This window comes from Galendromus occidentalis, unplaced genomic scaffold (assembly GCF_000255335.2).
Source record: "Galendromus occidentalis unplaced genomic scaffold, Mocc_1.1 scf7180000075380, whole genome shotgun sequence".
NCBI classification, from domain to species: Eukaryota; Metazoa; Arthropoda; class Arachnida; order Mesostigmata; family Phytoseiidae; genus Galendromus; species Galendromus occidentalis.
The window spans coordinates 171,480-191,499 of record NW_003803370.1 but is presented as its reverse complement, the minus strand read 5'-3'; the positions used below and the strand labels follow the sequence as shown (position 1 = coordinate 191,499).

Here is a 20,020-nt window from a genome sequence, read left to right as displayed (position 1 = left end):
ATTCCGCAATGCTTCCAAACTCATATGTGCCTTTTATTGTTCGATCGCGCCTAAGCCGAGAAGTCAGTCCGGAACCTCAGATATTATTCGCCTCGGAAATTTTCCGAATGAGAATTTCATCCCCGAAAGATCACTCGCTCTCCGATTTCTCTGGGCTTGGTCGATGTCTTTTGTTTGAGATCGTTCACGCTCGTCTCTCTGGTGGGTTTTCCGGGATTCCTTCATAACAAGCAATTCGCCAACGATATATAATGAGGCTTTATTGAGCCCATTATCGTCTCTCGAATCCGATGCCGGGGCGTTGTCATCAATTCGCCATAATAGAAAAGAGTGAAATTATGATTTTTCTGTGGGGGGAAATTACGATGGAATGCGCTCCAGTAAGAAGAGCAGAGACGCGGGCCCGATGCACCCTCAACTCGGAACGGAATGGCATCGCCTCACTATTTGCCCTGTTTGCTCAGATACTGCCACTTGTCGGAGCGGTTAACAAAAGAAGATATCGAGGCGGCTAAAGCGAGTCCAAGGCCGAGCGCGAGCTAAGCAAAACTCAGATAGATCCTCCTTTCGATGTCGGTCGGTCATCGTGACATCGATTTGTCCCACTTCTATGCGATGCATTCAGTCATCACAGTGGCACGGAACCCCGAAGTGATTGTTGTGCTTGCTTGAACTTCAGAAGCAGACACCCTCTCTCCCATGCATACACAAACGCTCTTCGTCCCTTTCTGAGAGCTGTGATTGAGCTCGAGGCGCGAACATATCCTGGCCATTGGGGACGAGATAGAATTTCTGAATCGAACTTCGGCGTTGTTTGCCGAGTCTCAAAATGAATTCTCTCATCTCCCTCCGCGAGCTCTTCTCAGCAGGCTCAGAACTATCGGAGCATTCTAGCCTTCAAAGACTGGGTCGTAATCCAGACACAAAGAGAAGCGGTGTGTTGCGGATTCTTGCAAGGTTTCTTCTCCGTTCGTCTGCTATGCCATGGGGCGTTTTGAGTTTGTTCTTCGGAAACACATCCATGAAACTCTCGTTCGACAATGTTGCACGCCCAAAATAGGGCGTCCCGGTCGTCATCAGCGCTTCAGCGTACGTAGAATTCTACCGAAGAGTTCCGCTCAAGTCACACCTGCTGACGCAAATGCGTATTGTGCGCGATGCGCCGACGGCGTCCCTGCTCGCACGTCCGCGATCGGCGTTCGGTTACGTGTTCCGAAACGGAATCGAGCCAGCTGGCCGCCACGACGCCGGGAAGAAAGCGCTGGATCTTCATTCTGGGCAACGGCTTCTCTGGGTTCCGCTCACATGACTGAAATCACGTAGACCATCAGTGGGTGGACCGGGACGGCGTCTCCGAGTCCAGGGGGAGATGGCACCCCAAGAACAGAGCAAAGGAGTTGCATGGCCGCCATCGAGTCGCGGACCCACTCGTCACGTTGGATGGGTTCAGAAAAGATTCTCAGTTTAGCAAGACTCCGATTCGCGCTTTGACGAGCAATCATCGGCCTCGAGGCTGACAATGAGAGAATGCCTTCTTTCTTGCTCACGCATTGCAAGCTCTACTGCAAACAAGCGGAAAAGAAGCTTCGATATGAGGGTTTAGTCAGTCTTCACGAATTCGATGCCGGATGACGATTCTTCGGAACTCGAAACTTATCGCTGTCTTGGCTTCCAGTCAAGCGCACGCGTTCGGATCAGAATCGGTCCCCCATCTGTAAGATAGAGTAGAAATGGTTTTCTCTGTATTGGAGGATTGAGCTTTCGAGGATGATAATGATGTGAATTCCGATAGTGAAAAGCATTCAATTCCGCCGATGCTTGACGGAATAGCTCGTAATCGTAGGTATATCAGCAACAGTCTCAGATCACGAAACCGTGATCCATCATAGTTTCTGGAGAGATCATAGCAGAATCCGCTGCGAGGAGCACAATCGGATCTACCTCCAGGAACTTGGAATCGATTCGCTCCCTGGGACCCGATTTACGGGATGATGACGGGACTCCGTTAATTCTAGGGAGATCACGGCTGCTCTCAGGACGATTGCCAGGAGCTCATCCTCGTCCATTCACCGTCAAGATTGATGGCAGTTGGAGAGATGTCTCATGATTTCAGTACGTTGTGGTTTTCGAGCACCAACTCATCGACCGACGATCGTTGCTCCCTTTGCCTCGGGAGCGTGCGTCGACGAGACGATGCTGCTCCGACCGAGCCTTTGCAATGTGCAGTCAATCGGCAGCAACGCCTTATGCAAGGGAGCTCAATGAAACAAATGTCTGAGTCAAGGGGAACACCATAATTAGCGCGTCGAGGAAGATGTCGGCTTACGGATTGCCTCGGCTCCCTCTCGTCACGACTCACGACCCAGAAGGCTTCCAAGTTTGCTACAGTGTCGAACTTTCATAACTTCCGGTCGAGTCACGTAATTGATGACGACAGCGACTTCCCGCTTTCGACTCACTTCCCAGAGTCCATGCATCGTTCGGAGATGATCCAATGGACCGTCAGAGTTGATGGTGGGAACGGAGCGCGTCGGATCTGCCTTTTTTTTCGACGCCCCCCCCCCCCTTTACGAGGCCTCCGGGGCGAAGCTCATACCGGGCGCTGGGGATCTAGAATCGGCTAGATGATCGGAATCCCTGAGTCTGGAACGGCAGTGCTTGTCCGATGACTCGGGAGCGCACTCCCTGAGGAGCCAGGCTCGATCTTGTTCGTGTCGAAGGTGTCACGTTTTTGAAGCAATTCCCGCCGAACGCCACAACTTCCCATAGGCTCCGATGCATTATACCGGAGCTGAAAGAAGCTCTACAGAGCGACGAGTTCCCTCTGCTCTGGGGAAATCGGAGTGAGTTATGAAGATCACCGAATCTAAGCCAAGAAAGCTCCGAGTAGGGAGCCGAAGACTTCAATCATCGCGCGAAGCAGACGATTATATCGCTTCCGAAGCGCTCCTGAATGGCCCGCTAATCGATGCTGTGATGGAATTCCGCACCCGACGAACGCGGACTCCATGGAATGCGGTGGAAACGAAAGGATCTCACGATATCTTCTCAGCGTACCTGTTTCTCTTGGCTCAGTTGTGAAATTCTCTGCGGCTTCAACAGAAGACGCCGTCTATCTGCAGAATTCGTAGGACAGCGATGGTGAGGATTGTAGATCTACGGAGTTCCAGCTCGCTCTCCCTCAACCACGAACGTCTGTTGGAAATTTCCGGTTTTCGCTCGGATGTCCTCCGCGCCCTCACAGCTCTATTCAAAGGCTCCGGAACTTGACCCATATTGGAAACGCGATGCTGGGTGAAGGTTCTGGGTTCGTAGACGGTCAGGGTCTATGGAGTCGTTTTCTGGCTTCTTCCATTGATCTTCGCAGGGCTATATTTAGCCCTGCGATATGCGCCCAGGACAGGAAACAAGTCAGATCTTCAGTTATCTTATCCGCGGATAAGGGAGCAGCTAATCTAGATAGTCCACCGAGAACAGTGATCAGCGGTCAATATCTAGCCCCTTAAGATTATCTTCATGAATATCGAGCGAGTTCGATCGTTTTCCAAGTTTAGACCAACTGGACGTAGGGGTCCGCTCGCAGGGGATGCTGCGTCAATAAACGCGCTCGAGGAAGGAGCCAACTTCGACACACAAGCCTCCAGTGGGAGCGCAGATTCCTCCATGCCCAACTCCATAGTCGAGCCACATAAGTGCCCGCATCTAAAAGCGCTAAGCATTCCTGTGACCATGAACTTGACAAAATGGAGCCTGCCCATTGGTGGGAGAGACTGTCCGACCGTCCCTGAGGACACGATTCGACTCCGACGAATACATGCGCCAATTCCGGAGAGATCCTTACAGAATTCGTGGACCGCGAATTTCGGATTGTCTTCCGAAGCGCATTCTGAGCGGTTCCGTTAAGGTCAAGGGTAAGATCGAACAATCTGCGGAGCGAGGGTTCGAAGGCGAATCGGCGGAAACTTCGGCACATGAAGTCGTTTCCGGAGCTTGATACCAAGCTCGGAATCCCATCTTCTCGGCTGAAACACACGACATGATTCACGGCTCAGATCGATGCTGAGAAAACAAGGCGGCGCTGATAGAAGGTTGCGCATGATGGTCTTGATCGATCCTCAACGATTTCAGCTCATCGACTGCAACAACAACATCAATCTGAACAAATAGATTCTCGACCCCATGAATCCGACCCAGGGTGTCGTCCTCCGAGGTCTAACCCTTCCTGCGATCTGCGAGATAGAAAATCGCCGCATGCTTCGGATGCTGGGTGGCAAGTCGATGTTACCGTCTACAGAGGGAATGTATGCCGACATTGAATTATACAAACGAATGCTTCGAGCGAGATTCTTTAACGCTCCAGGCGACACTGTTCAGGCCGAGCGCGTTCCTTACTTGGGCGACTAGGAAGCCACTCGGCTCGTCGCGAAGCCGAGCAGACTGGAATCTTCTTCACGGATTTCGAGCTTTGTATCAAACTGATTTCCTGTCCTTCATCCTCGTATCGAAGTACCTCAATGGACTCGGGAAATGGTCCGAGGCACGGAATGCTCTTGTTCGAGCGGAAGATCGGATTCGTGACACGCCACAGTCGCCAGGAAACAAGAACAGCATTTCGCTCCGAAGGAGTTGCAAGAGTCTCGCCGATTATTCCCATATTTCTGCTTGTCGTGTTCGCTGCTTCGTTGCCACTCTGGCGTTGGGCCCTGAGTTACATGAGTGATTCATCGACATCTTCTGAAGCTTGAATTCGAAGTAAATTCTGCGAAGATTCATCAGAAAATAGATCCGGCCGTCGAGGGACAATGAGCCGCGTCTTGCTTGATGGACGGAGTATCTGTAAAGCTCCAATTTAGCAATGTTCCCATGCTGAATTCAGAGAAAAATTACGGCCGGATCGGCTGCGGCTCGATCGAGGTACGCGGTAATAAAACTCAAGGTCTGAGTGTCTGTCTCAGAGAAATCAGAGGTTCTTTCTGTTCCCCCTCCAAAACTGATCGAAATAGCATCTCACAATGGAGAGATCTCTGCGCGCCATCCTTTTGTTTGGAAGCTTCTCAAATATGAATCTACTCGGCTCTTATGGCATCTTCGTTTTGATAATGAGCTCACTTTGCGAGCAACTACGTCATCATCGAACGTCGGAGTGGTGAAGTCACTCAAGCCCGATCCCCGCCCTTGCTGCTCTATCTGTTTCAGCTAACTAGCACATGCCGGTCGCTAGTCCCTCCCGCGTGATCTCCTACTAATCACTGACAGAGCCTTCAAGTCATGCGCAGAAGAGTGCCCCAAGGATTTGAGAAAAATTAGAGGAGCCCGGTCAGCGCGGATTCTAATGATCATCGATGAGTCGAAACCACATGTTGATGTAGCCGCCGTTCGGTCAGCCCAGTGGGTAAGGAAAGCCAGACGCCGGGGCCGGAACTTGAAGCCGTAACACCGAGATTGTTGATCGGCCGATCTGCGAGGGTTGCGCCGCGATTCCAAAGGCGAGCGGGGAAAGGAGGCTCATATAAGAGCTACGCGGCGCAGCACCGTCAAAAAGAGGGAGCTGATTACGGCTGTGAGCTATAGATGTTGTGCTGATCCACTTTGATACCGACACCCAGTCATTTGGAGACTAGTTTCTTTGAGGATACTTAACACCGAAAAACCTAAGGTGAGTTCCTTTCCGTTGAAGTCATTGAAGGCCCGATGTCAGTGCCTCGGGGCTGCCTTCCTTACCGGAAATCGGTGACAGCTAGTTTCTTCGTACCCGCCATCCATCGTCCCGGATAAAATGCGAATGCGGGCCACGACCGCATGTTCCCCGCTGCTTGCCCCCGATATAGTACATGCCGGCTGGACGACAGCAGGATACACCCCTGAGATCGAAAATTGAATATCCCATGAGTACTGCTCCGATGGGACGCTGGAATGATTCAACGAGTGCTCGAGATAGCTATCCTTATGGGCACACGTCTATTCATGTGATTAGAGATTGCTGATCGATCGCAAAGAATCTATCGAATTCATTCGATCGTCCTCGAAATCATCTAAAATATTTCTGCTAGGAGCTGCGAGATCTTACTTCTTAGGATCGCATTGGAGATTCCGGATGAACCATCATTGAGGGGTATTTATTCATGCCCGAGCAATGTGTTGACTCAGGCTCAGACTGCAAACTGACCGAGAGGAGCGTTCCACCTGCGAAGTATTTTCTGCTCGCCAGGATTCTCTGGGTCGCCAGCATTCTCTGGGCCGCCAGAAGCGCTGGTGGTTGAAGAAGTTCCGATTCTGGGTGACCCAAAACGGGGTCCGGTCGTTGGCATCGAAGCGCCGAAGACTTCAAGCGAAACGCGCACGTCTTCCCTTTGACGATACGGAACATTTTTTCTCTTCTCGTATTGACCTAACGGTACATCAGAATCACGGAAGCGTAACCTTTCTTTCATACAACCCGTTTTTGCTGGAATTTCTCTCGGTATGATTGCGGGGAAAGTTTTCCGACGGGAGGAATGAGGACATACTTCCGTCTGGAATAATTTGCGCTTCCGTTCAAATCTCGAGGAGAAGGGGTCCCAGGTCATCACTTGGCTCGAGTGAAGACTCTGCCGTGCTCATATACGAGGTCGACAAGAAGGATTCGAACGGAAAAAAAGGCTTCCACGATAACCGGCCAGCTGACCTACTTCCATTGAGATTGGGGACTCCAGCGACTCTCATTCATCCAGAAAGATAGCGTAGATTCCCTCTCGAGATAATCCGATTAGTCTACCGCAGTACTGGTTGAGAGTTTGATGCTAGAATCCCCCGGATGTGGCCCTAGGACCCTTCAGCGCAGCCTTTCGCAGACGTGTTTCCAGAGCCTGGCCGTGTTAGCAATAATGAATCCTTTTTTTCAGCCATGCCAGCGCCGAAAGTGGCCGTTCTAGGCGGGGGAGCGTCTGGAATGACGGCCGTGAAGGCTTGTGTTGAAGAAGGTTTGGACGTCGTTTGCTTCGAGCGTTCATCTGACACCGGTGGACTCTGGAGGTACAGCGACGAGCCTGAATCTTCCAAGGGAGGCGTGATGAAAAGTACCATTATCAACTCATCAAAAGAAATCTCCGCGTTCAGGTGAGCGGATTTCCATCGAACTCACGACACAAACCGCGCTCTTGTGATATCGACAATTTGTCACAAGCTCCGAAGATCATTTAGACCATTGATGGTACAGACGACCGGGAGACCCCGGCACCATCGGTGATACATGTCTGTGTTTTGATGATCTCCATGATATTCGCTCCGTGTGACCTTCAGTATTAGCAGCGATGGGGAGACCGAGTTCACGCTGGTCGAGGACAGCCTCTCGAGGACACCTCGTGCGAGGAAGGGCCCAGCCGCATCTAGGAGTCCCGTAATCTATTCTCTGATCGCTTTCCATTGTTGGTCAGCCATGCCTTCAAGATATATCGCTTGTTTGCATCGTTCTCGACTAACTTTCTATCGCATTCGAGCCGGAAATCTTTTCTGATGCTTCCCAATTTTGTCGACCATCTCACCCAAGTGTAGAGTGACGCTGAGCTGCTCTTCCCGTCCAATCGTGCTAGGAATTCGCCTCGAATCGATTCTCTCCTCCATTGACTCCGAGTAATGCCAGTCTTGAATTCGACTCAAATCTTCTGTGCTTGACATCGAATCTGGGGCTGTCTGAAGGTCTCGCCGTCTCCTGCGTTACATCACAGCCAAGAAGAAGGCAATTAGCGGAGCGATGGTGCCTCGCCATGGAGTTTAGGATCGCGATTTCCGAATCCGAAACTAAGAAAAATATCCTGGGATTGTGTTCTGAGTCTTGGGTTGTGTTCACCTTCTCCCTGCTCTGGCCCCGGCCAACAAATCAGATGCTTTGCGCTGACTTGCAGATGTCAAGGCATCGCGCGCGCGCGAAGATTTGTGACTTCGCCAAAGCATGTCGTGAAGGCCTCCATGGTTTATACTCGTGTTGGAAGGAAAAATTTCGAAGAATACGTCCCCACGGCAGCTGGCGCCGTCTCTACGTTCCATCGACGTATCGTTTTCGCTTTCACTCTGTCAGCGACTTGTTGCTATTTAGAGAAGTCGTTCATGTTGTGATGCAACTAGGGAATCGAGCCAATGATCTTCGCGGCTTGCCAACAATCTCCCGAATGAGTTGTGCCAGAATTTTCTTCGATCATATGAACTCCGATGGAGCCAGTAATCCGAGTTTGAAAGAGCGTCTTTTTTTCTGTTTCTCAATCGTAGTGACTTCCCCCCGCCTATGGAGTTCCCGAACTTCATGCACAACTCCAAGATGATTCAGTATTTGGACATGTACGCTGATAAATATGGAATGCGAAACTACATCAAACTGCGTCACGAGGTGTTGTCAGTGAAACCGACTGACGACTATGCTGAGACTCACCGCTGGGTAGTCAGGGTGAAAAATCTGGATGATGGAGAGATCTTCGAAGACGTTTACGACGGCGTCATGGTCTGCACCGGTACGCTCAATACGGATCCCAGTCGTATTATCGCTCGAATCTGATCCACGTGGCCTTATCCCTGATGGCCCACATGTGTTTGAGCTCGGCTTTCTGTTTTGCAGGACATCACTGTTTCCCCCTGCTGCCGACGTTCCCCGAGCAAGAGAAGTTCAAAGGGCGCGTCATTCACACACACGATTACCGCCGACCTCAGGGCTTCGAGAATCGTCAAGTCTGTGTCGTAGGCGTCGGTAACTCGGGCGGCGACGCAGCCGTCGAACTCAGCGCAATCGCCGATCAGGTCCGTCAATTTCTATGTATGCAGATTCGACTCTCAGCGGTCGCGTTTCAAGAATCATTTGCACACAAGGTCGACACATGTCGATCGGGAAGAGCATCCCGAGCCTTGTATTCATTACTCATACGAATGAGCCATTCCATTCAACCGCCATCGCTGATGACTATGATACGAGGATAGGAAGCGCTTGTTAGACGCACGAGCTGGATCAGAAGAAAATGCTGCGCGTTTCGTTCGCTTCCGTCCTTGACAGCGGTAGGCACGCCAATGCCAAGGTGGAGCTAATTGAGCCAAGTGTCAAAAAACATTATACTGTACATGGACGCTAGATCATTGACTTTCTTGGAGGACCGCCGACGGAGAGTCATGATTGACTGATCGTGCCGGTTTCAGTCTCCATGGCAGCAAGTCGCACACTCACGGAGAGACTCTACCGTGGCTGTTCCAGCAGCACTGACTATTTCGTATCGATCGGATGATGATAATTATGCGTCGATTCTCCGAAGACTTCTCGCCCTTATCACGGAATGGTCGTTTGCCTGGAATATTGTTCGTTCCATCTTCTACGATCATGGAACACCTCCCGATGTCCTCGTCCGAGAAATGCTCTCAATTATACGAAGTTCTCTGGCTCGTTAGCTCATTATCGGCATGTGCTTTTTTGTCGGGTAGCCCTTTCTACGCCGCCGGGTTATCGAATGGGCAAGGGCTGATTTTTTGACGACGGAAGAGAACCCAAATTATCATATTTCTTGGGCTAGATAAGTTGTCTGAGGCTTGTACTCTTTATCGAGGTCCTCCTCTATCTATCTGAAGAGAGATTTTTCCGACGAACAGGTCTATCTGTCGACTCGGCGCGGTGCCTGGGTGATCCACAGAGTTGGCAAACATGGCAGGCCCTTCGATATCAGCGTAATGACTCGATTGGGAAACATCTTCTTCTCCATGTTGCCCTACAAGCTTCTCTGCTGGTTCTGTGAACAGAAAATCCAAACTCGTTTCGATCATGAAGTTTACAACTTGAAACCCACTCATAGGTGAGTGCCACAGCGACACTGGCTGACCGATACGGCATGTATTGCTCCCCGATCTTCAAATAATTTTTTGTGGTTTTTGCGTTGCAGGATTTTCGCTCAACATGTCATGGTGAATGACGCTCTGCCGAATCGTATCCTCAGCGGCACCGTCATTGTCAAAGGCAACATCAAACGCTTCACCGAGGATGGTATCGTTTTCGAAGGAGAAACGAGATCCACTCCCGTTGATGACGTAATCATGGCCACAGGATACAAAATCAGTTTTCCATTCTTCGAAGAAAACGTGAGTCGCAGGCGCGAAAAAAATCCCCGTCCGTTGATCTTTGCGCCCCTACGAAATCGGCTTCGAACAAATGTGGGCTCGAGGAATAAACCGAGGATTCTTTCCAGCTCATCTCTTGTCAGGAGAACAAGATCGACCTCTACAAAATGGTTTTCGACCCTAATCATCCAACTCTCGCATTTATCGGCATGGCTCAGCCGATCGGACCTCTGATGCCCATCTCTGAGATCCAGTCGCGTTGGGTCGCCCGGATCTTCTCCGGAAAACAGAGCCTGCCCTCAAAGAAAATCATGTACAAGAGCATCGAAGCGTACAAGAAGAACGTGAGAAGTCGATATTTCGAGGGACCCCGGAACACAATAGAAGTCGACTGGATGCCCTACATGGACGAAATGGCCGATGAGCTCGGAGTCAAGCCTAACATGTTCAAGTTATTCGTCACGGATCCGACTCTCTGGACTACCCTGATGTTTGGACCCCTCCTCCCGTACCAGTACCGTCTCGAAGGTCCGGGTAGATGGCCGAAAGCCCGCGAGGCTCTTCTTACCGCTGAGGAGCGAATTGTGGGCGCTTTGCAGACGAGGAAAGTACCGATCGCAAAAGGCAAACCAGGCAACCCACTTGTCGAAGTGCTCAAGATGTTCCTCCGTGCGGTTTTCTCTCTGATCTTCATTGTCGTGATGGCTTCATTCACGATGATGATTTAGATCGGGCCGTTTTTATCTTATAGCACACAGAGGATCCTCCATTAGACGCCGAGTCTTATGCGACCTTCACTTATTGTAAATATTATAAGCTTGATGAGATTCTGTTTGTAACATCTATGGGCGATTATCGGATACGGCATCGTATCCATCCGGATACCATATTCCACCGTATTGAATATCAATAAATACGACAGTTGAGTTATACCACGAAAGCTAGTTGGCGGATCTTTTTCCGAGCACTGTCCCGGTCCCCTCTTTTGATTGAGTCATTTTCTTCAGAAGATCCTCTCTCTTCAGGTCGCCTTGATTTCCACGGAAGACATCCTCCGTCTTCCGCCTGTCGGACTGATCGGGCAATTTTTTCTCAAGAACAGCTCTCTTGGGTCAATTTGCTCAAGGACGTTGGGCTCGACCGAGGTCAGGAGTGGAACTCCACTTTAGATTTTCAGTAGAAAAAAATGAGGGCAACACACGTGAGGCAACCTGATGGATTGAATGATTCTCTGAAGAAAAGCATCAGGCCGTTTACCGATCCCATCAGAACCAATTATTAGCACCGATCACCGCAAAACAAATAGAGCCCAAACACCGAGAGCACGCCCTCCCGATCTTGATGGCTCTGATCCTCAATGAAGAAGTGAGCACACCCACAGATTGCTCGACGGTGAAGCTCGTTCGGGGTGCCACAAAGGTATGAGGATCCCGAAGGTCCATGGGAGGATCCTCGCGAAGCTTTTAACGGTTAACACCTAGTGGAACTCCTCACGGTGCTACTCTAGCGAAAAGCCTCACGATTCCACCCCAGCAGAAATCCTCGCGGAGCCTGTGAAACTCATCCTTTCGGAGTCATTATAATCGGCGAAAGCGACGATATGGTCATATTTGGTACGATTCGATGAGCCTACGACAAAATCGAAATCATTCCAGAATCTCAGGTTATCCTCAGAATCGAAACGAGGAGTCAGCTCGTCGCCTGTTTCCGATGTTCATGGAAGATCGACCGGCCGGAGACGCCCCCATGTTTCGGCCTCCCTCTCGTGAGAGTCTTGAGGCTCTCTAGGCGTCCGCCGCCTCTATCAAGGGCTTCTAAGAAGGCTCGATGCAAAGAGCTATGAGCGTTTCACGACTGCGTTCATAAGCAAACGGGTCCTTCTCTCGCTGAGCTCAGCCAGCAGATCGGCCCGGGTAGCTCTCGGAGCGGCCGAGATCGGTGCTAGCCCGGTTCCGGGTTCCAACGACCCCGATGAGCGCTTTGTCTACTAGAGATGCGAGGACGCTGAAACAATACCAGGGGATGTGTTATACCTACATTATTATCGCTCTCGAATTGGCCGCGTGCCCTGTACTCTCGGTGGCGATTCGGGATTGCCGACAGATATGAAGTCGACCGAAATAACAGTCACTGCTCTGTATAGTAACAGGACAAATCAGCATTCGTCTCGCTCTGGAAAACCCAATTCCGAATACTGAGGAAAGTTTCAGGAGACGCCCCAGGCTTCTCGATTCCGTCCCTGTGCATCTCCTGATCCTCAGCTTCGGCGATAGCTTGTTTCGTGGGAACAACCGATAAATATGCCACCCTCGTGCTCCAGCACTTCTAACAGGAACGAGGAGTCCCAACAGTCCTGTATAAAGAATTGCAACTTTCTTTTATTGTTCGATGTCGTGATCAGTTTTCCCTGTTTCCGGTGACATGTTGGTGTTGAAATATGGAAAGAATTAGTGCTGTAGTATTTTTCTCTCAGCCTCTGCGTCGTCGACGTCTGGTCGTGATTATGGAATTCAACTTCTTAGAAGCACTTCCTGTGGACGATGGCGGGTCCGGACTCATCGTATTCTTCCTTGGAAATCCACATCTGTTGGAAGGTAGACAGGGAAGCGAGAATAGATCCACCGATCCAGACGGAGTATTTCCTCTCGGGAGGAGCGATGATCTTGATCTTCATGGTCGAGGGAGCAAGCGAGGTGATTTCTTTCTGCATACGGTCAGCAATACCAGGGTACATGGTGGTACCACCGGACAGGACAGTGTTGGCGTACAAGTCCTTACGGATGTCAATGTCGCACTTCATGATCGAGTTGAAGGTGGTCTCGTGAATACCGCAGGATTCCATTCCGATGAAGGAAGGCTGGAACAGAGACTCGGGACAACGGAAACGCTCGTTTCCGATGGTGATGACTTGTCCGTCGGGAAGTTCATAGGACTTCTCGAGAGAAGAGGAAGAGGCGGCGGTGGCCATTTCCTGTTCGAAGTCCAGGGCAACATAGCACAACTTCTCCTTGATGTCACGGACGATTTCACGCTCAGCAGTGGTGACGAAAGAGTAACCACGCTCGGTGAGGATCTTCATCAGGTAGTCTGTGAGATCCCGACCGGCAAGATCGAGACGAAGGATAGCGTGAGGAAGCGCGTAACCTTCATAGATGGGAACGGTGTGGGACACACCGTCTCCGGAGTCGAGAACGATACCGGTGGTACGACCAGAAGCGTACAGGGAAAGCACGGCTTGGATGGCGACGTACATGGCAGGGGTATTGAAGGTCTCAAACATGATCTGAGTCATCTTTTCACGATTGGCCTTGGGGTTAAGAGGAGGCTCAGTGAGAAGGACCGGGTGTTCCTCGGGAGCGATACGGAGCTCGTTGTAGAAGGTGTGATGCCAGATTTTCTCCATGTCGTCCCAGTTGGTCACGATACCGTGCTCAATAGGGTACTTCAAGGTGAGGATACCTCTCTTCGACTGGGCTTCATCACCGACGTACGAGTCCTTCTGACCCATACCGACCATGACTCCCTGATGACGGGGGCGACCCACGATCGAGGGGAAGACGGCGCGGGGGGCGTCATCTCCGGCGAAACCAGCCTTGCAAAGACCGGATCCGTTATCCACAACGAGGGCGGCTACGTCGTCGTCACACATGGTGCTTGTACTGACCGATTCGAAACTCCGTACGGCACAAACGACTCTCCTGGGGCGAGTGGTGAATGCTAACCGGTGCTAGGCTTTAGTACCACGAAAGACAGCGCCACCACGGTGCCATACCTTACCATATTAAGGAGGGAAATCAGGACCCTTTCCGAGAGAACCTAGGGAGGCCTGCTAGCCGGCCAGCCTTCTTGCCAACCTGCCGGCCTGCGCGCTCGCCGGGCTCTCCGCTCGCTTGGCTCAGCCCAATTCAGCTCGGGGTCCAAGCGTTAGATCTTAGAGCGAGGTCCGGACCCTCGGCGCTGAGGCGGCGACGGCCGCCGACGATGATGCTGTAGCTGCCTCCCTACCTTTCGAACAGCCTACCTTCTTACCTATCTATCCAGCCAGCCAGCCAGCCGGCGAGCGAGCAGGCGAGCAACCTACCTATGGGCAGTCAATCGAACAGCCGAGCTCAGCTTCTGGACCCTTGGCCAGCGAGCAAAACGAGGCAAAGCGTTCTAACAGGTGCCCACGTGGTCACATTGCCAAGCCATGAAGCTGAGCGTATCTGCGTGCCAGCCGACCTGCCTGTTTGCCCGCTCGTCTGTCTCTCCGGCAGTTGGTCCACCGACTTCCTGTTTCAATATCTCGACCGCTGCTTCAATCGATTCAGCCGACCTAGCGGCTATTATGCCAATGCAGGCTGCTGCTGCGGCGGCAGTAGCAGCAGCGACGCCACTGTGAGATTCAGAGCGAGAGCCGTCTATGGTAGAGGGCCCGGTGCGGAAATCTTCACGACGCTTTCCTCATACACGGAGAATCGGCGAACAAAGGTTCTCCTATTCTACGAACCGGCATTCCTCACCGGAAACACGAGCGCCTTTCTGAAAAATTTCTTCACGGCTGCGGTCGCATATGATCGCTTTGTAAGGATACGGCAGAGAGCCATGAACGATCCAAGGGCATTTCGAGAGACCGATTCAATGGCAAAGCTGAGGCGGTCTCCTCATGATGGAGTTATTATTCCATTCGCTGATCGCCCGTCCATAAACCCGAGGAAGAACTTCTATAGCGATTCATCATCCAGAGGAGCAAGGCTCTCGTATCGCAGTAACAAGTGCTCTGAGCAGATTGCATCAAGATCTAGATCACTCGCTCGGGAGATCGCTCGTCCGCCTCTGAATATCCGAATATGGGCGCGCACGCTGCGAGATAGCGTATCGTTCCCGTGGGCAGGGTGAGGGAGTGGGCTAGGCCGTGTCTGCGATGATTTCTATGAGCAAGTCGTTGATGAAAAATCTGTCTTCGGTTGACAGCCATCAGAGAAGCTGTCGTTGTCAGGATGTGTGCGGCGCGATCACCGATACAAACAAGCTTCCGAATTCTTTGCTGCGGTGATGAGGCGAAGCCAAGGAGGAGGTGTTGACGAGTTTAATGCACCCGATTCTTCCCGTCTTGGTGCGGCATCGCAGCGCCGACGATCGGAATTTCCACAGCCTTTTTCACTGAGGTAGACTTTCGGTGTATCGAAGTCCCGAGAGTCCGTTTAGAGCCCCACGTCGTAGACGGGGGAGCGCTTGTACGATATTTCATATTATCTGGAGCAAATCCCGGAGGTCACATTTTCCGCTCGATGTGATCGTTCTTTATCGTCAAGAGGTACATGCGTGGTCCTTGCTCGATCGACGCATTTTATTATGGCGACTTACTTTCGAAACGGTGTCTTTTTGCATGTCACTGCGAGGAAGACGAATCGCTCTTTCGAAAGATGACATGCACTGCTACCGCTTCTGCCACTAGAACCGATGTTCGAGCCGTCGAGAGTTAGAACACACTTAGCCTTCCGGATGCACCCCATTCTTCATGAGGATGTCTCCGAAAATCTTTGATTTGATTGATCTCAAATTTTGTTTTGCTTTTGGTGAGTGGCGAATAACCGGTTATCGAACTCTTCCCGCCCTTGCAACGAAGCCAGTGCCTCTTCTCGAAAGGCGAAGTCTTCAGAAGAGTCCTCTACTTCCAGTCGAGCTCTCATTCGGATTCTAGTCGGTTCCATGCCGGATCGGGACACGAGGTACATGTTCAGGCGGTTGAATGTGTTTCCTCGGCTCGTATCTTAATTTCGTTCCGCTCTTCTCGCTTTGGAAATCCACTCTATTGAATTCAGAAAATACACCCGATCATGATAATGAGGAGAGGAGACACCTACACGCTGGCTCATGGGCATGAGTTCAGCACTTTTCCTCGGAATCATTTTCCATCATAATTTACACCCATTCGCCTTCAGTTCCAACTGCAGGGAACGAGTCTACCATCAAGGTGAAAGAGAGTTACAGAGATCTGCCGCTCTGATATCTTCTAGTATTACGCGAAGGGAAGCTACCCGACACGAGGAGATCATTCTCTCTCGCAGAGCCTCGGTTCGAGGTATGGAGGTCACCTCGAATCCCTCGATTATATTCATGATCGTATCCCGATCGGCTCTGTTTCGAATTATTTGCTGCGTCATCCTCGAGTCCGGGAGGACCTCCACCCGGGCCGTTCGTGGCAGCTAGAGTTTTGACACGCTGTCGGAGAGGATTTCGCTCTAAAAATATCTCCATTTGTAGGCGGTTAGTTAAACGTGCTCAGCAGCAATGAGGATGCATTCATCATTCTGACGTAGAACTCTTCGACCCACCATTCAACACGTTGCTGTGACGTTGAGAGATCGTCAATGCCAACAGCTATGGGACTATTAGCGTACCAGAAACAATTATCTTCCTAAATGAAGAGCAATGAGCACCCGGAAAGAAATCTCAGATGTCCCAAAGAGAGAGAGGGAGATCCTGTAACTCATGAAATTCCAGTATTCAGACTTCCACTAACTCAACAAATGACCCGATTCGCTCGCCGACGGGGCACATGACAATTCAGGGTTGGGGAATATAGGGGCAAGAGAGCATTTAGACTTCTGTAAGTTTACTCGAGAGCGTGTAAGCGGAGCGGAGGCCATTGCGTCATCGCGCACTGAGAAGAAATCTGAACCGCGCAGACATACGCAGACGGGCGGAGCTACTGCACACACACTGTGTAGAAAGTACGGGCCCGGAAGATGTTGGCACCTAGAGTCATAGTTTAGCGTCGAAGGGCTCCGGCTTCGAATCGTAAGCGGATGCCGCTCTTGGCACGGTTACCTCATCGAAGCTACTTTAACAATATGGGATTTGTCAAATATTTGTCTAGCTGACTGTCTTCGCCCGTTCTCACCCGGGCTGCCCCGCAGAAGTCGCTTTGGAAAGTGTACTGCGACGTGCTTCTCGCCGAGCTCAGAGGGAATCTGGAATGCCTCCGCAGGCTGCCCAAATCTCGGGACCGGGATCATTCCACCGGAGACTATTTTTCCATCGTCGTGACGACCTTTTGTTCAGAGCTATCGATCAGCAGGACGCTCTCGGAATGCGGACGTTTTTCTCCGTGAGCGTTTCTCTGGAGAGAAACTATTGAGGACTCATTGGAAAATTTTCGTACAGTATTTGCTCAATAAAATCGAAATCCGAAAAGTCGACAACGTTCTAGGCTCGGTTCGGAGGAGCATAGCGGAAATTTCCGGCGTTCACCCTTTCAGAAGTTTCCGCTGACTGAAAGACACCACCCACTTGAGGTGTCACTTTCACTTCTCTTTAAAAGGGGATTGACTCCCTGAAGGAGGAACACAATTCAAGTCGAGATGGTGCGGTTAGGGTGGCGAAAGTGCTGGTGCCCGGTGCTGGTGATAGTGTGTGTCTCATTCCACTCCGTGGAGTCGGCTGAGTCTTTGAATCAGAGAGACGTCGATGCGGTCAGAAACAAGTTCGGTGCGTGACCCAGGATTACAGAGTGATGTTGGATCATTCCCCGATCGGGCAGAAATCGAGCTTTTGCCATCTGTGGGCAACGCTAATATGGATGATCGCTAGATAGAGCCTTCCTGGCTGCAAGCTGCATGGATGTTGATGAAGTCCGCTTGATTGACCGAGCGCAGGCCTTCGAGAGCGTTTAGCACCTGAGCCTTGATTCGCACACTCGCTCAAACATGTTTGATCTCGGCGGGGGTTCGTTGTTGCCTTCATTGTTCGTTGCGGATGGAGCGAATCATCACTGGTGTGCGAGCGCATCTCGGGATGAATTTCGAGAGTTTTGCATTTTGAACGGAAACCGAGTGTTTTTGTAGTCCATTCGGTTCAGCATGCCCTCGCCCTCATACGTTGACTATCAGCCCTCAATTATTGAATACCATGATCTGGGGAAGGTCTCTCTCGCGGGACTTCGTCGATCACCATGATCAATTGAGGTGGAAGACCGACACGGCCAGCGTCGATTAGAAATTCATTGGCAAATTCTCCGGAAGATTTCGTTCCCCGTGCCTCGCCCTGGCTCCCCGGAGCCGATTCGAGTAAATTTTGATTCTCTTCGTCTTACAGAACAATCCCGCAATGTAACGGTGGACGCCCACCTTCAGGTAGTTCCCACGGCTTCTCCGAGACCCACTCGTTTCGATCCTCTGCCAGTGATTACAACTGGTAGTGGAAACGCTCTGCCGCCTCATAGTCTGACACAGAGCAGGTAATCAACGGAGTGGAAAATCCCGCAGGTATAATTTATGAAGCGAATGCTCCGGAGTAGTTCCGACAGGTAATATTTCCCGCTCCTCAGCCAGAAATCGCTCAGCCGGGATTACTATGTCGAGGGACAGTGCGCCCACCCCACGTCGTATGGACAGTGTATGGGTTTCATGTCTTGTTGCCTCATGCATCGAATCCCACCTCCCTGCCACGTCATGCAGCCATGCGGGATGCTCATGAATTCGATGCCCTGTATCGACATGCCACCGATGAGGCATCTGTTCCCGATGCCGTGAGTCATCTTCTGCTTTTTAGAATGGAAGTATAACACCTCTATTGGAGTCTATTGAACACTGAAACCCATCCTTCCGAAGAGGTCACGTCGTCTTCCCCGAGGACACCAAACTGGAACTCCCGCATCACTACAGGAACCCGGGTCCGCATCCTTTCGACAATGTGTATCCTCCACGTCCAATGCAGCACGCTCACCCACATCCCGCTCCCGAACCTCACCCTGGTCCCATCCCCGAGCCCCACCCTCGACCTGTCCCTGAACCTAATCCACGATTCGGTCCGGGATCTCATCATCGTCACCCTGCTGCGGACACGAGACCCGGTTTAGGGCCCTATCCCCATTTCGCTCCGGAGCCCCATCCGGGGCCCGCGCCCGAACCCTATCCGGGGCCCGCGCCCGAACCCTATCCGAGGCCCGCGCCCGAACCCTATCCGAGGCCCGCGCCCGAGCCGTATCCGAGACCCGCGCCCGAGCCGTATCCGAGACCCGCGCCCGAACCGTACCCTCGACCGGCACCGGAACCCTTCCCCCGACCGGCACCAGAACCGTATCCGGAGCCTCATCCGCGTCCCATGCCGGAACCATTCCCAGAACCCTTCCCTCCTCGGCCTCTTCCAAGACCGTTCCCTGAGCCAATGCCGAGGCCTTACCCGCGACCTCATCCGAGACCTTATCCAGAGCCGATGCCTGAACCTTTCCCGGAGCCCGCACCCCGACCGGAACCCCAGCCGGAGCCTCGACCGATCCCGATCCCAGGTAGGAGGACGCGACGACTAATGCCGAAACCCGAATCGATCATCGAGCGGGTGGGGGATGCCGCCATACTTTCTTACAAGTTGACATTCCTCTGAAATTGCAGACCCTAAAGTAAACTTATCACCTTACCAATGTCCTGCACAACACGGAAGCTTCCCAGACACCAGAGACTGCCGTAGATATTGGCAATGCGTTGCTTATCAGTCTCAGTTGAGATACTGCGACGAGGGGGAATTATTCGATCGCAATCACCTCTGCTGCCTTCCTGCCCACATGGTCACACAATGTTGATTTCGTTATGTTTCCGATGATAGAGCCCGTGCAACCCTGAAATGCATCAGTCGAATTGTCGCCAGCCAAGTCAATACGCTAGCAATTCCCCTCGCATCTGGATAGCCTCGGAGGCGGAATCCGCCAAGTATTCCGTCACGTATTTATGTTTATAAGCGATCCTGTCTAGGAACTGAAGCCTGTCGACACACACGATGCCTTCCGTTCCTGCGCATCGTCGGTCCTTCTCATGGAGGAAAGGATTATTCCTTTCGATGACCATCAGTATTGCGGTTTGTTGTACGTCGCGCCATCAGGACATGAGCCCGTCGGATGCAAGCTCGGGTCGATCGAATAGAGCGCGCACGCGCTCTCCGAGCGATAAGCTGTAAGGCCAGTCGTTGATTCGGAGATGTAGAA

The 20,020-nt window shown here is 51.7% G+C and overlaps 3 protein-coding genes across 3 annotated transcripts; 2 read left to right on the top strand and 1 right to left on the bottom strand.

Annotated features, from left to right (window-relative positions):
* Positions 1-5,536: 5,536 nt before the first annotated feature.
* LOC100898291 (dimethylaniline monooxygenase [N-oxide-forming] 5) lies at positions 5,537-10,993 on the top strand. Its single transcript, XM_003736928.2, has 7 exons — positions 5,537-5,656; positions 6,882-7,095; positions 8,242-8,480; positions 8,585-8,763; positions 9,598-9,797; positions 9,885-10,080; positions 10,188-10,993. The coding sequence occupies exons 2-7, from the start codon at positions 6,884-6,886 to the stop codon at positions 10,785-10,787; spliced, it is 1,626 nt and encodes a 541-aa protein (XP_003736976.1). The 5' UTR covers positions 5,537-5,656; positions 6,882-6,883; the 3' UTR covers positions 10,788-10,993.
* A 1,417-nt stretch (positions 10,994-12,410) lies between these two features.
* On the bottom strand, positions 12,411-13,810 carry LOC100898579 (actin, clone 403). Its single transcript, XM_018641779.1, has 2 exons — positions 12,968-13,810; positions 12,411-12,916 (listed from the first exon to the last, which is right to left on the bottom strand). The coding sequence occupies exons 1-2, from the start codon at positions 13,706-13,708 to the stop codon at positions 12,578-12,580; spliced, it is 1,080 nt and encodes a 359-aa protein (XP_018497295.1). The 5' UTR covers positions 13,709-13,810; the 3' UTR covers positions 12,411-12,577.
* A 3,940-nt stretch (positions 13,811-17,750) lies between these two features.
* Positions 17,751-19,621, top strand: LOC100900229 (extensin). The gene is made up of 5 exons (XM_029112950.1): positions 17,751-17,769; positions 18,139-18,280; positions 18,371-18,571; positions 18,654-19,330; positions 19,434-19,621. Exons 1-5 carry the CDS (start codon positions 17,751-17,753, stop codon positions 19,619-19,621), a joined length of 1,227 nt encoding a protein of 408 aa, XP_028968783.1.
* The last annotated feature ends 399 nt before the right edge of the window (positions 19,622-20,020 follow it).